The sequence below is a fragment of the Phocoena phocoena genome, chromosome 2, assembly GCF_963924675.1.
Source record: "Phocoena phocoena chromosome 2, mPhoPho1.1, whole genome shotgun sequence".
NCBI lineage: Eukaryota > Metazoa > Chordata > Mammalia > Artiodactyla > Phocoenidae > Phocoena > Phocoena phocoena.
This window is the reverse complement of record NC_089220.1, coordinates 164,387,664-164,402,651: the sequence shown is the minus strand read 5'-3', so window position 1 is coordinate 164,402,651 and position 14,988 is coordinate 164,387,664. Positions and strand designations below refer to the sequence as shown.

The 14,988-nt window shown below is 36.3% G+C and overlaps 1 protein-coding gene across 1 annotated transcript in view; it reads left to right on the top strand.

The window, feature by feature from the left end:
• The window catches only part of DNAJC1 (DnaJ heat shock protein family (Hsp40) member C1), a 203,900-nt gene that overhangs the window by 63,623 nt on the left and 125,289 nt on the right, over positions 1 to 14,988 (top strand). The window contains exons 2-3 of the mRNA XM_065872021.1: positions 12,811 to 12,912; positions 13,409 to 13,455. Of these exons, the coding sequence (XP_065728093.1) occupies positions 12,811 to 12,912; positions 13,409 to 13,455 (149 nt within the window). The remainder of the gene's footprint in view (positions 1 to 12,810; positions 12,913 to 13,408; positions 13,456 to 14,988) is intronic.

Below are 14,988 nucleotides of genomic sequence, written 5' to 3'. Positions count from 1 at the left end.
AAAGAAATCTTACAGATCAGAGCAGAAATAAATGAGGTAGAAACAAAGAAAACAGTAGCAAAGATCAATAAAACTAAAAGCTGGATCTTTGAGAAGATAAACAAAATTCATAAACCGTTTGCCAGACTCATCAAGAAAAAGAGGGAGAGGACTCAAATCAATAAAATTAGAAATGAAAAAGAAGTTACAAAAGATACCGCAGAAATACAAAGCATCCTAAGAGACTACTACAAGCAACTCTATGCCAATAGAATGGACAACCTGGAAGAAATGGACAAATTCTTAGAAAGGTATAACCTTCCAAGACTGAACCAGGAAGAAATAGAAAATATGAACAGACCAATCACAAGTAATGAAATTGAAACTGTGATTACAAATCTTCCAACAAACAAAAGTCCAGGACCAGATGGCTTCATGGGTGAATTCTGTCAAACATTCAGAGAAGAGCTAACACCCATCCTTCTCAAACTCTTCCAAAAAGTTGCAGAGGAAGGAACACTCCCAAACTCATTCTATGAATCCACCATCATCCTGATACGAAAACTAGACAGAGATACTACAAAAAAGAAAATTACAGACCAGTATCACTGATGAATATAGATGCAAAAATCCTCAACAAAATACTAGCAAACAGAATCCAACAACACATTAAAAGGGTCATACACCATGATCAAGTGGGATTTGTCCCAGGGATGCAAGGATTCTTCAGTGTACGCAAATCAATCAATGTGATACACCATATTGACAAATTGAAGGAGAAAAACCATATGATCATCTCAATAGATGCAGAAAAAGCCTTTGACAAAATTCAACACCCATTTATGATAAAAACTCTCCAGAAAGTGGGCATAGAGGGAACCTACCTCAACATTATAAAGGCCATATATGACAAACCCACAGCAAACATCATTCTCAATGGTGAAAAACTGAAAGCATTTCCTCTAAGATCAGGAACAAGATGAGGATGTCCACCCTCACCACTATTCAACATAGTTTTGGAAGTCCTAGCCATGGCAATCAGAGAAGAAAAAGAAATAAAAGGAATACAAATTGGAAAAGAAGAAGTAAAAGTGTCACTGTTTGCAGATGACATGATACTATACATAGAGGATCCGAAAGATGCCACCAGAAAACTACTAGAGCTAATCAATGAATTTGGTAAAGTTGCAGGATACAAAATTAATGTACAGAAATCTGTGGCGTTCCTATACACTAATGATGAAAAATCTGAAAGTGAAATTAAGAAAACACTCCCATTTACAATGGCAACAAAAAGAATAAAATACCTAGGAATAAACCTACCTAGGGAGACAAAACACCTGTATGCAGAAAACTATAAGACACTGATGAAAGAAATTAAAGATGATACAAATAGGTGGAGAGATATACCATGTTCTTGGATTGGAAGAGTCAACATTGTGAAAATGACTCTACTACCCAAAGCAATCTACAGATTCAATGCAATCCCTATCAAACTACCACTGACATTTTTCACATAACTAGAGCAAAGAATTTCACAATTTGTATGGAAACACAAAAGACCCCGAATAGCCAAAGCAATCTTGAGAAAGAAAAACAAAGCTGGAGGAATCAGGCTCCTGGACTTCAGACTATAAGCTGCAGTAATCAAGATAGTATGGTACTGGCACAAAAACAGAACTGTAGATCAATGGAACAGGATAGAAAGCCCAGAGATAAACCCACGCACATATGGTCAACTAATCTATGACAAAGGAGGCAAGGATATACAATGGAGAAATGACAGTCTCTTCAATAAGTGGTGCTGGGAAAACTGGGCATTTACATGTTAAAGAATGAAATTAGAACACTCCTTAACACCATACAAAAAATAAACTCAAAATGGATTTGAGACCTAAATGTAAGACTGAACCCTATAAATCTCTTGGAGGAAAACATAGGCAGAACACTCTATGACATAAATCACAGCAAGATCTCTTTTGATCCACCTCCTACAGTAATGGAAATCAAAACAAAAATAAACAGATGCGACCTAATGAAACTTAAAAGCTTTTGCACAGCAAAGGAAACCATAAACAGGACGAAATGACAACCCTCAGAATGGGAGAAAATATTTGCAAACGAATCAACGGACAAAGGAGTAATCTCCAAAATATATAAACAGCTCATGCAGCTCAATATTAAAGAAACAACCCAATCCAAAAATGGGCAGAAGACCTAAACAGACATTTCTCCAAAGAAGACTTACAGATGGCCAAGAAGGACATGAAAAGCTGCTCAACATCACTAATTATTAGAGAAATGCAAATCAAAACTACAATGAGGTATCACCTCACACCAGTTAGAATGGGCATCATCAGAAAATCTACAAGCAACAAATGCTGGAGAGGGTGTGGAGAGAAGGGAACCCTCTTGCACCATTAGTGGGAATGTAAATTGATACAGGCACTGTGGGGAACAGGTTCCTTAAAAAACTAAAAATAGGACTTCCCTGGTGGCACAGTGGTTGAGAGTCTGCCTGCCGATGCAGGGGACACGGGTTCGTGCCCCGGTCCGGGAAGATCCCACATGCCGCGGAGCGGCTGCACCCGTGAGCCATGGCCACTGAGGCTGCGTTTCTGGAGCCTGTGCTCCACAACGGGAGAGGCCACAACAGTGAGAGGCCCACGTACCAAAAAAAAAAAAAAAAAAAACTAAAAAAAGAATTACCATATGACCCAGCAATCCCACTACTGGGAATATACCCAGAGAATACCATAGTTCAAAAAGATACATGCACCCCAATGTTCATTGCAACACTATTTACAGTAGCCAGATCGTGGAAGCAACCTAAATGCCCATCAACAGACAAATGGATAAAGAACTTGTGGTACATATATACAGTGGAATATTACTCAGCCATAAAAAGGAACGAAATTGGGTCATTTGTTGAGACGTTGATGGATCTAGAGAGTGTCATACAGAGTGAAGTAAGTCAGAAAGAGAAAAACAAATATATATTAACGCATATATGTGGAATCTAGAAAAATGGTACAGATGAACCGGTTTGCAGGGCAGAAATTGAGACACAGATGTAGAGAACAAATGTATGGGCACTAAGGGGGGAAGCAGTGGGGGGTGCAGGGGGTGGTGTGCTGAATTGGGCGATTGGGATTGACATGTATACACTGATGTGTGTAAAATGGGTGAATAATAAGAACCTGCTGTTTAAAAAAATAAAATTAAATTCAAAAAAAAGTTTACTTTTGTCAGATCCTGTATAAGGTCTTCTCATTTTTGTTTTGTTAACCTCCTGGCAGACCTAAAGATACGTGGGTCTCAAATTTGCAAAGACACTGTAAATAGAATGAGTTTAAGATTATTGGTAATCCACTGATATAAATCAGGGGTCAACAAACTACACTCCAGGGGCCAAAACCAGGCACTAACTGTTGTTGAAAATAAAATTTCACTGGATCACCACCACACGCATTTGTTTATGTGTCATCTGTGGCTGCTTTCTCACTACAATGGCCGAGCTGAATAATTGCAGCAGAGACTTTTTTGCCTGCAAAGCCTCCAGTATTTACTATCTGGCCCTTTACAGAAAATGTTTGCCAATCCCTGATATAAAGTAAAATAAGAAACCCCTCTTGGATCACCTAAGACAGAATTTTCACTGTTCTTACCTTGCAAAGCTTTTATGAGGATAGATTGGGTTTATTTTGTTCACTACTGTGTCCTCAATGGTGGTGCGTAGTAGGTACTCAATAAATATTGTCAAATCAATAAATAAAAACCATCCAAATTCATTTTACTCCTCAATTCCTTAGTACTCACGGTCTGAAGCACAAATCCAAATAAACTGCAAGTCAGGTTTGGTAAGTGTTAAAATGAAAGAGAAATAGTCACTTTCTAGACTACATATTATAACAGTTTTCATTTACTCAGCACTACTATGTGCCAGTTGCTATAATAAGCACATTATGTACATATATGTATGTGTGTATATATATTTACATACATGTATATATATTTAGGTGTTGTAACATTATTATTTCCATTTTATAGATGAGAACTTGAAACTTAGAGTAGGTAAATCGTCCAAAATCACATAGCTGGTAAGTGGCTTAGTTATTTTCAAGCCCATCTTCATCCTAAGCATCATAGTAAGTGGAAAGGGGCTAACTCTAATATAATCTAGAATACGAGTAAAATTTCTCAGGGATTTGTCCCACATCTAACATCCTTATCAGATCTGTTCAAAAGTAAATTAGATAAGAATTTGTTCATTTAGATTAATTTATCTACCTCTAGAGGAGTGTTCACTGGGAACAATCCACACATTTTTTTTTTTTTTTTTCCCGCGGTATGTGGGCCTCTCACTGTTGTGGCCTCTCCCGTTGCGGAGCACAGGCTCCAGACGCGCAGGCTCAGCGGCCATGGCTCACGGGCCCAGCCGCTCCGCGGCATGTGGGATCTTCCCGGACCGGGGTACGAACCCACGTCCCCTGCATCGGCAGGCGGACTCTCAACCACGTTGCCACCAGGGAAGCCCAATCCATACATTTAAAACATCTCTGGGTTGAGCTATATCAGGTTACTACTAATCCTGCTTTTCAGACTCCCAGAGATAGCTGGCTCCATTTTGATGTATATAGCTTAATTTACATTAGAGGATAATCAAGGAGTGGCCATAGGATATGCAGAAAATAGTCGTTAATTCTAGAAGAGGTAGCATGGGAGGTGAGACTAAATTTCTGTCAGGAAATTTCTGCTATGTAGTATCTATGTAACATTTTGGCAGATTACTAAGCCTTAGTTTAAGCCCCCAGTTCCCTCATTAAAATAAAGATAATAATTATACCTATCACCAAGGGTTGTAAAAATCAAGGGAATTAACATATATTGTGGCTAGAATGGTGCCTAGCACATAGCGTGCAATAAAGATAATTCTGCATTGTTTCAATTTTTAAAAATTGAGATAGTCATGAAACGTAAAATTCACCAATTTGAGTGTACAATTCCATGATCTCTAGTGTATTCACAGTGTTGTTCAGCCATCATCTAATTCCAGGACATTTTCAGCACCCCAAAAAGAAGCTCTGTGTGTATTAAGCAGTCACTCCTCATTCCCCTCTCTCCCTAACCCCTGGGAACTACTGATTTGCTTTCAGTATCAATAGATTTGTCCACAAAGGACAAATGGACAGTTAAAGTGGAATCATGAAATACATGGCTTTCTGTGTCTGCTTTTCTCATTTAGCATCGGGTTTTCAAGATTCATTCATGTTGTAGCATATATCAGTACTTCATTCCTTTTATGTCTGAGTAATATTCATTGTACTGATATACCTATACCACATTTTGTTTATCCATTCATCAGTTAGTGGACGTTGGTGTTTCTACTTTTTGGCTATTGTGAATAGTATTGCTGTGGACATTTGCGTACAAGCTTTTGTTTGAACACCAGTTTTCATTCTTTTCAGTAAATACCTAGGAATATAATTAAAAGGTTATATGGTAACTCTATGTTTTTTTTTTTAAGGAACCACCAAACTTGCACAGTGGCTGCAAAGTTTTAAATTCTGTTTAAGTACAATTTGTATATTTTTTCTTTTTCTTTTGTTGCCTGTTCTTTTAATATCATAGCTAAGAATCCATTGTAAAAATCCAAGGTCGTATAGATTTACCTCTGTGTTTTCTTCTAAGAGTCTTATAGTTTTAGCTCTTATTTTTGGGACTTTGATTTATTTCAAGTTAGTTTTTTTATATCATGTGAGAAAAGGGTCCAACTTCTTTCTTTTTTTTTTTTTTTTGCATGTGGATATCCAGTTATCTCAACATCATTTGTTGAAAAGACTGTTCTTTCTGTATTGAATGATGTTGGCACCCTTGTTGAAAATCAATTTGACCATAGATGAATAGGTTTATTTTTGGATTCTGAATTCTTATATTGAGCTGTATGTCTATCCATATGTCATGACCACACTGTCTTGATGACTATAGCTTTGCAATAAGTTTTGAAATCAGGACATATGAATCTTCCAACTTTGTTTTCAGGGTATTGTAGCTATTCTGGGTCCCTGGCATTTCCCTATGAATTTTAGGATAAGCATGTAAATTTCTGCAAAATGCCAGGTGGGATTTTGATAGGGATTGCATTGACTCTGGATCAACTTGCAAATTATTGCCATTTTAATATTGTCTTCCAGTCCATGAACATAGATGCCTCTCCATTTATTAAGACCTTCTTTCATTTCTTTCAGCAGTGTTTTATAGTTCATAGTGTACAAATGTTACACTTCTTTTGTTAAACTTATTCTGAAGTATTTTATTCATTTTGATGCTATTGTCAAGGATTTGTTTTCTTAGTTTCATTTTTGGATTTTTAATTGCTAGTATGTAGAAATACAGCTGATCTTTATATATTGATCTTGTATCCTACAACTTAATACATTTACTTCTTAGCTCTAATACTAGTTCTGTGATGCTTTAGGATTTACCACGTATAGGATCATGTCATCTGTGAATACAGAGAGTATTAATTCTTCCATTCTAATTTGGATGTCTTTTATTTCTTTTTCTTGACTAATTGCTCAGGCCAGAACAGATATCCCTCTTACTACTGATCTTGGGTAAAAGGTTTCAGACTTCACGATTCAGGTAGGAGGTTACCTGTGGGTTTTTCTTAGATGCCCTTTATCAACTTGAGAAAGTTTCTTTCTAGTCCTAGTTGAGTGTTTTGTTATTAAATGGTGTTGGATATGCTTTTTCTGCATCAATTGAGATGACTGTGGTTTTTTGTTCTTCATTTAATTAATATGATATATTGATTGGTTTTCATGCACTGAAACACCCTTGCATTCATGGGATAAATCTCACTTGGTCATGGTACGTATTTCTTTTTATATGCAGCTGGATGCAGTTTACTAGAAGTTTGCTGAGGAATTTTTGCATCTGTATTCATAAGGAATATTGATCTATAGTTTTCTCTCTTGAGGAGTTTTTCTGGTTTTGGTATCCTTCCTCCTATATGTTTTGGAAGAGTTTAAAGAGGACTGTGATTTCTTCAAACGTTTGACAGAATTCAGTAGTGAAAGTCATCTAGTTTTGAGGTTTCGGGCTTTTCTGTGTAGGACATTGGATTTTTTTTGTTTTTATTAACTGATCGATCTCTTGTTATAGGTCTATTCATTTTTTCTGTTTCTTCATGAGTCAGTTTGTGTGTTTCTAGAAATTTGTCTATTTCATCTGGCTTTCCTAATTGGCATACAGTTGTTCACAGTATTCTTAGTGTACTATTTGATTTTTGTTTCTTTTACAGTAGATCTTTATTTTCTTAGTGTTTGCCATGGAGATTACAACTAATGTTAATTTATAGTAATCTAGTTTGAATTAATAGCAAGTTAGTTTCAATCGTATAAAAAATTTGGCTCCTGGGGCTTCCCTGGTGGCGCAGTGGTTGAGAGTCCGCCTGCCGATGCAGGGGACATGGATTCGTGCCCCAGTCTGGGAAGATCCCACATGCCACGGAGCGGCTGGGCCCGTGAACCATGGCCGCTGAGCCTGCGAGTCTGGAGCCTGTGCTCCGCAACGGGAGAGGCCACAACAGTGAGAGGCCCGCATATCACAAAAAAAAAAAAAAAAAATTTGGCTCCTGTATAGCAGTGTTCCCCTTCCTTATATAGTTATTGTCACAGATTACATCTTTATACATGTATGCACATAGACATAGATCTATATTATCATTTTATTTGAGACATAGACATTTATTATTTAAGACATTTATTATTGTTTTAATAGTTGTCTTTTAAATCATATAAAATATTGGAGTTACTAACTAGAAATACATGAATATTGACTTTTATATTTATCTATATAGTTATCTTTATCAGTGTTCTTTATTTCTTTGTATGAATTGAGTTACTCCCTGTTATTTTTTTCTTTCAGCCTGAAGGACTCTCTGCAGCACTTTTTGGAGAGCAAGTCTACTAGAAATGAATTCTTATCTTTTGTTTAATTGGAATATCTTAATTTCTCTTTCTTTTTGAGGAATAGCTTTGCTGGATATAGAATTCTTGCTTAACAGATTTTTTTAAGCACTTTGAATGTGTCATTGCATTAACTTCTGGCCACCATGGCTTCTGATGAGAAATTAGCTGTTAATGTTTTTGAGAATTCCTTGTACATAATGAATCACTCTGCTGTTCTCAGGATTCTCTGTGTCTTTGAACAGTTTGAGTGGAATGTTTCTAGGTGTGGATTTCTTTGTGTTTACCCTGCTTAGGATTTGTTGAGATTTCTTGGATGTGTATATTCATGTCTTTTATCAAAATTTAGAAGTTTTCAGTCTTTTTTTTTTTTTTTTTTTTTTTTGCCCTTTTCTCTATTCTCCTTCTTGGACTCTTATTAAATGTATGTTGGTATACTTGGTGGTGTCCCACAGATCTCTTAGGCTCTGTTCATTTTTCTTCATTTTTTTTCTTCTTTTTGCTCCTATTATTGGAAAATCTCAATTGACCTATCTTCAAGTTCATAGATTTTTTTCTTCTACCTGCTCAAATCTGCTTTTGAGCCCCTCTAGTGATTTTTAAAATTTCAGTTATTGTATTTTTCAAGTCCAGAATTTTTCTTTAGTTCCTTTAAAAATTTTACGTCTCTGTTGATATTCTCAAATTGGTGAGACATCATTCTTGTTCTTTCTATTAGTTCTTTGTACATGCTCTTGAGCATATTTAAAACAGTTGATCTAAAGGCTTTCTCCAGTAAATCCAGTGTCTGGTCTTCATCAGGGACAATTTCTGTTAATTCCTTTTTTCTGTGTGTGTGGGCCATACTTCCTTGTTTCTTTGCATACTTCATAATTTTTAATGAGTACTGGACATTTTGAATATGTAATGTGGTAATTAGATTATTTTACCTCATCAGGGGTTTTTTTGTTTTTTGCTGCCTGTGGTTGGTGTTTGTTTGTCTAGTGATTTTTCTGAACTAATTTTGTAAAGTGTATATTCTTTGCCATGTGTGGCCACTGACATCTGTTTGATTAGCTTAGGGGTCAGCTAATGATTCAGCAGAGATTTCCTTAAAGGTTTGGGACCAGAAACAAACAAACAAAAAAAACCTCAAAATCTTTGGCAGTGGGTCCTGTGGATATGTTGGGGCATGCTTCCAACACTCAGCTAGGCAGTTTACAACTCACCCTTAGACTTCACCTGCTGCTTGTATACAGCCTAAAGCTCAGCCAGAAATGAGAATTTAGGGCTGTCTCAGGTGTTTTTGAGCAGCTACTCTGCCTTGGGCACACACGTGTGGGTCTTCTGGTGGAAGCATTTCAAATCCCATATTCCCCAAAGCGTCTCACTTCCCAGTTTTTCCTCCTAAGCTTTTTGTTGTGTCTATTGTTTACCCCAGCTGCCATCCCTTGCCTCATTTGGCACGTGCTGATAAATTTGCCATTAAATGTTTTTGACAAATGTCCTGAACAGTTGCCTCTCTGCACTGGGAGAGATCTGAGCTTAGTAAAATAAAGGTAAGCCCTTTACACAGTCTGTCAGGGAATCAAAAGACAGGCCAGAACAAGCAGCCACAGTTCTTGGAGGACAGAAAAGTCCACTTTGCTTACTCTAACACTAGGACCCCACACCAGTAACTCAGATTGGCATCTTCAGGACCCTTACTGCAAATTAGCTACCTTTTGCTTGACTAAGTGTTTGACTGATTGCTGGAATCCTTTGACTAGTTTGAAGAGTTCAGATTAAGTTGATTCTGACAGGTTTTGCCAGGTTATTTGCTGTTTCTCTTCAGGGACAGGCCCTTGGAGTTCCCTACTCTGCCACTTTCATTGATGTCTCATCACATTTTTTTCAATTTTGACAAACATATTATTTTCATAGGTTGTTGTGGTTTTTTGAGGTTTTTTTTTAATAAAGAATGACCAGGGACTTCCCTGGTGGTCCAGTGGTTAAGATTCTGCACTTCCAATGCAGGGGGCACGGGTTTGATCCCTGGTCAGGGAACTAAGATCCCACATGCTGTGTGGCACAGCCCCCCACCAAAAAAAAAAAAAAAAAAACCAAAAAGAATGACCATATATCTCTTCTTTACAGAGGTCATCCAAGTATTATGGTAATTCATGTCCAGCTTGCCAAAAAACCATATCACATTTAGAAGGAAAAGAATTCTGGCAGTTGAACCCTGTAGATCTCCTGATGTCAACAGTGTTAAAGATGGCCAGTTCACCCATAGTCCTATCAAAAAATTTTCTCTGAAAGCCAGAGAGATAAAACGTCTAATTTACTGTGTATGTGAGATGAATGTTCTAACAGTCAGGTCTCTAGTAGAAATACGCTGTAAAATGTGCCGTAAAAGCCAACATATATCAGGATCTTTACCATTAAAACTGCAGTTGACCATATTCCATTGTATTTATGGGGATGGTTTCCACATAGTTTATCAGCTCAGTAGGATTGTAGCAGTTGTTCTCACTGCCTTCCCAAAAGCTTTAGCCCTTGTGAAGTGGCTCAGATGAAATCTACTAACTGAATCTAAAGAATCAACATAGAGAGCTATGATTCTGATGCAATATTTTCTGGGTTTGAATTCTGTTTTCCTCTATTTGCCAGTAGTATGAACTTGAGCAAATTACTTCTTTTTGCCTCACTTACCTCATCAGTAAAATGGGCCTGCTAACAACTATACTTATCTTATAGCTTTGTTATGAGGATAAAATAAGTTAAGATTCATTAAGTAATTAACTAAAATTTAATACATACATAAGCTAGTTTGAGGTGCAACTTGTCTAGAGCATGTCTTTTAGATAGGAAGACCTCTGAGTTTTTCAGTTCTGTCCACTTAGCATGAAACTAATAAGTTCTTTCCACTTATTAGTAAAATAAACCTACTGGGCAGATTCTCAAGAGGAAAATAGGCAGTATTTCTGTGTAGCCTGAGAGGCCCATTTCTAAGTCAGGAGAGAACTGTCTGTATCTACAGCTGGATGCAAAACAAAAACATCAATTTGGAGAACAGCATCGTATCGTGTGATGGTTTGGGGGACAAGGAGGATGGACCAAGATAGTGGGATATAAAGCTAAAAAGACTGGAAAAGACAGATGATGAAGGTTCTTGGGCATTACTGAAGGGTTTGAAATAGGAGAGGCATCTGGCCACATTCACCCTTACGGTATATACTGCGGCAGAAAAATGGAGGATTGGGGTCAGCTTGCCAAGACTGGAAGGAGGGAAATGTCTTAGGTGACTGTTATGTAAGTCATAGATGTTCCATAATGAGCATGTATTAATTTTGTAACATAAGCAAATACATACACTCTTATTTTGTAAGAAATCTACTTTTGGTATTTCTCTGTGATATAGTCCCAATTTTAAAAAATCTAAAATTAAAGTCCCAATTAGGGAATGAGAATTCATTTGACACTTGACCTCTTTGCTCAACAAAATCTCCATCACAGAGTTTCAGTAAATAATCATCCTTTTCTGCTACATGCTACCTATCATTTAAGTATAAGGAACACATCAATTCCATTGAGCAAATGAGGATGGAAATTATAACCATATTACCTGCGAAACTTACTCTACTAATTTTATAGCTCCTCAGCCCTCCACAAGTCAGAAAAATATTCACACCTAAGTTGAAACTTTAAAGTAGAGTGATTGCCTGGAGCAATAAGCCCCAGAAAATTGGTAATGAAAGTATTGGTTTATAAAAGAGAGCTTGACAGACTAATTGTAGTCTCACTTTGCCTCTTTCCACCTCTGTTTCTTTAACAGCTATTTAGTCCCAGGTACACAGACTTTTGTTAATAAGTTTTGTTTTTTTAGTCATTTGAACTTTTTAGTACATCAGTTTTAGGAATTAATTGAACAAATACTCAGCTAAAAAACAAGATAAAATTTAATAAGCAACTTTATCCTCATTTTGCCCCACTATGAATGTTAGTTTTTGCAATAACTTTTAAATTTAGTGGAGATCAAGTTTTATACCCAACTTAACAGTGTGTTCTTTGTTATTGTCATGTATTTTTTACTGGCCATGTAAAATGATGTTCTCTGAGTTTACACGTACACACGAGATTACATAAAATTCAACTTTAATATCCACTTAGTCCAAAGTACTTTTCCTCAACTATTGTGACCTTTTAAAATATATTTAAACTATGTTAGTAATACATAAATAGTGGGCAAATTTATTTCTGCAAATCAGACTATGGAAACTGGACAGCATTGAAAATAACCTATAAAGTACTAACAAAAAAAGTTAAGGACAATATACATAACTATTTCTAATTATAATTATTTTGGGTAAATGCAAAGTTAACTGCCTTCAAATAGGCATACTTTTTGACATGTGAAATTGAGCTTCCATAGGTTGTTGCTTCATGGTAAATTCAATATAAATAGCAATGAAGCAACCACATATGGTAAGCCTGGGCTTCAGACATTGGCTTTAGGATTCTCAGATAAATAAAGACCTTCCTTGAAGGCACACGGATGTATTAATTTTTAATTTGTTTCTTTTTGATCTCTTAATTACTGAAAAAGATTTATTGGTTAATTTTAGGAAGGCAAGTGTTTGAAAAGTTTTGCCAAATACTGTCTTCTTTAAATGAATGTATGGTAATGAAAAGTTAAGAGGAGAGCCAAATTAGATTGAATAATTGTTCAGTCATGTGGGTCAGGCTAGTTGCATAGCCTGGTTGTTAGACTGATTGCTCAAATTACATTGCCTGGGGTCCTGCACTTGGTTGGCTGTCTTCTCAGATCTTAACAAGGTTCTGGGAATTTCTTTTACTGACAAAGTTTGCTTTGTGTTTTTCCCCTCCCCCCCCCCAGGATGCTTCATCTGCAGACATTAGAAAAGCATATCGTAAGCTTTCACTAAGTTTGCATCCAGACAAGAATAAAGATGAAAATGCAGAAACTCAGTTTAGACAAGTAAGTGAAATATGCTGTTATTGTATATGTATTTTTGTGATAATTTATAAATAAATGTTTATGGTAGAAACAGTAACCGACACGTAGAATATTTCCATTTAAAATGAGATTGTAGTTTAGAAATATAATGTATACGTATTTATTCAGTTTTTTACAAAATTTGCTTTTTCCAACATTTTTTTATATTAGAATCACTAAATTTTGGGGGGGGTCATAATTGTCATAGTTTTCTTGTCTAAATTACAGTTTTTGCTTTTAAAAATCACATGTTAAGATAATTATTAGTTTTGCGTCTTTCAAAAAGATTTTGGTATCAAGCCTTTTTTAACCTCTTAAGGTGCTACCAAAACCGTAAAATGTTACTTATAATTAAGATTTTATCTGTTCATTGTATATATGAGTGCATGGGGTTTTTGCATGTGAATTATAGTGTGTTCGTCTCCCTAAGTGATTTCCTATAGTTGAGATTATTTTTAAAGTAATGCTTTTGTTTTAGTTGGTGGCCATTTATGAAGTTTTAAAGGATCATGAACAAAGGCAGAGGTGAGTGTTCATCTGCTTTTGAATTAAGATGTTATACTTTGATGTCTCAGTTTATAAAGGAGAGAATTGTCTCGTTAAACATTTTATTATGTTAGTATTTTATTTTTGTTCCTTTCAAGATGTGCATTGTTTTTAAAATGTATGTTTATAGGAGAGTTAATTTCTATTGAAAATATTCACTAGGTTAATTCAGTACTTACAGACTTCAGGATCATGGCTTCATTAGCTGATATTTTTAATGTGAGTATCTATGCTCTGGGAAATAAAATTCTACTTGACTTCAAACAAATGCCTATTCATTTTTGATATATCAGTAATTGCTCCTATCTGCGCTTGGGGGGGCTTTTTTCCCCCCTCTATTTCTTAAATGTTTTGCAATTAGGTGATTAGTGATATTCAAGTTATTACCATTTCTTGGTGTTTCCTCATCCTCAGAATAATAAACCCAATTTGTGAGTGAGAGGACAGACTTGTATAAATTTGTAGAAGATAGGAGTAGAAGGAAAATATTTGCTTCTTTCTCCTATTTCTTTTGCCTCCATCCCTTCCCTTCCTCTGCTCCAGTGATTTTGTGTTTAGGGTCGAACGTCAGAGAAGAGGCAGCCACCTCACTTTGAGACTTCTCTGGGCCTCTTTCAGCAGAGTAGTAATGTATTTATACAGTGGTTTATATGCTAGTGACTTAAGAGGAAATTGCAGAGAGACCCCCTTCCTCTGCTCTTCCGAACGTGTGGAAGGTAGATACTACTGACAGGTTTCAGAGTTTTTTTAAGTCAGACCCACGGTAAGAAATATATTTTGCATCATGCCTCAGGACACACACACACACACACACACACACACACAACTGAAACAAAAATTTGACAAAACACTTATTGTGTGTGAAACAGACTGATGTTTTCTATTCTAGGCTAGTCTAGACCAGTCTTCTTTCTTTTTAAAAACAATGCTGATTGTGGTCCACTAAGTTGGTTTCAGGAGATATTAGTGAGCTACAATGTGTAGTTTGAAAACAGTGCTTTACAGTAAGAGTACCTTTAAAGAAAAAAGTAGGTATTTGAGATTTTAGGCTAACGCCAGCCTAAATATCTGTATCTCTCTATGGAGGCTAATATATCTTAAAGACAATCCAAAAAAGTATGCAATGTGACCTTCTGAATCTTTCTTCAAATGTATTACCTGGAATTATTCTGTATCCTACAATGTCAGCTGCCACTCTTGGTTCTCATCTTAACTCTTTAATTTGAATACCTCAGTTTGTCAGATTGCAAAGCAAGGACTCAGTATATTCTCTTGAAGAGTTCTTTGCTTTATAATAAGGGGCTGGCATTGGTCCAGATACCATAGCAGACATTCCTCTGGTTTGAGATAATCCATAGTGTTGAAAGAGTCCTACGAGTGTGTTGAAAGAAGTGTTGGTCATTCTGTGCATATTTTCTAGTTGGTTTCTCTCACTGAGCCCCTAGTTTTGTTTCACACATCAAGAACGTGTCTGTAAAGATAGCTTTATTTAGTCTCTCTACATCTTTGGCA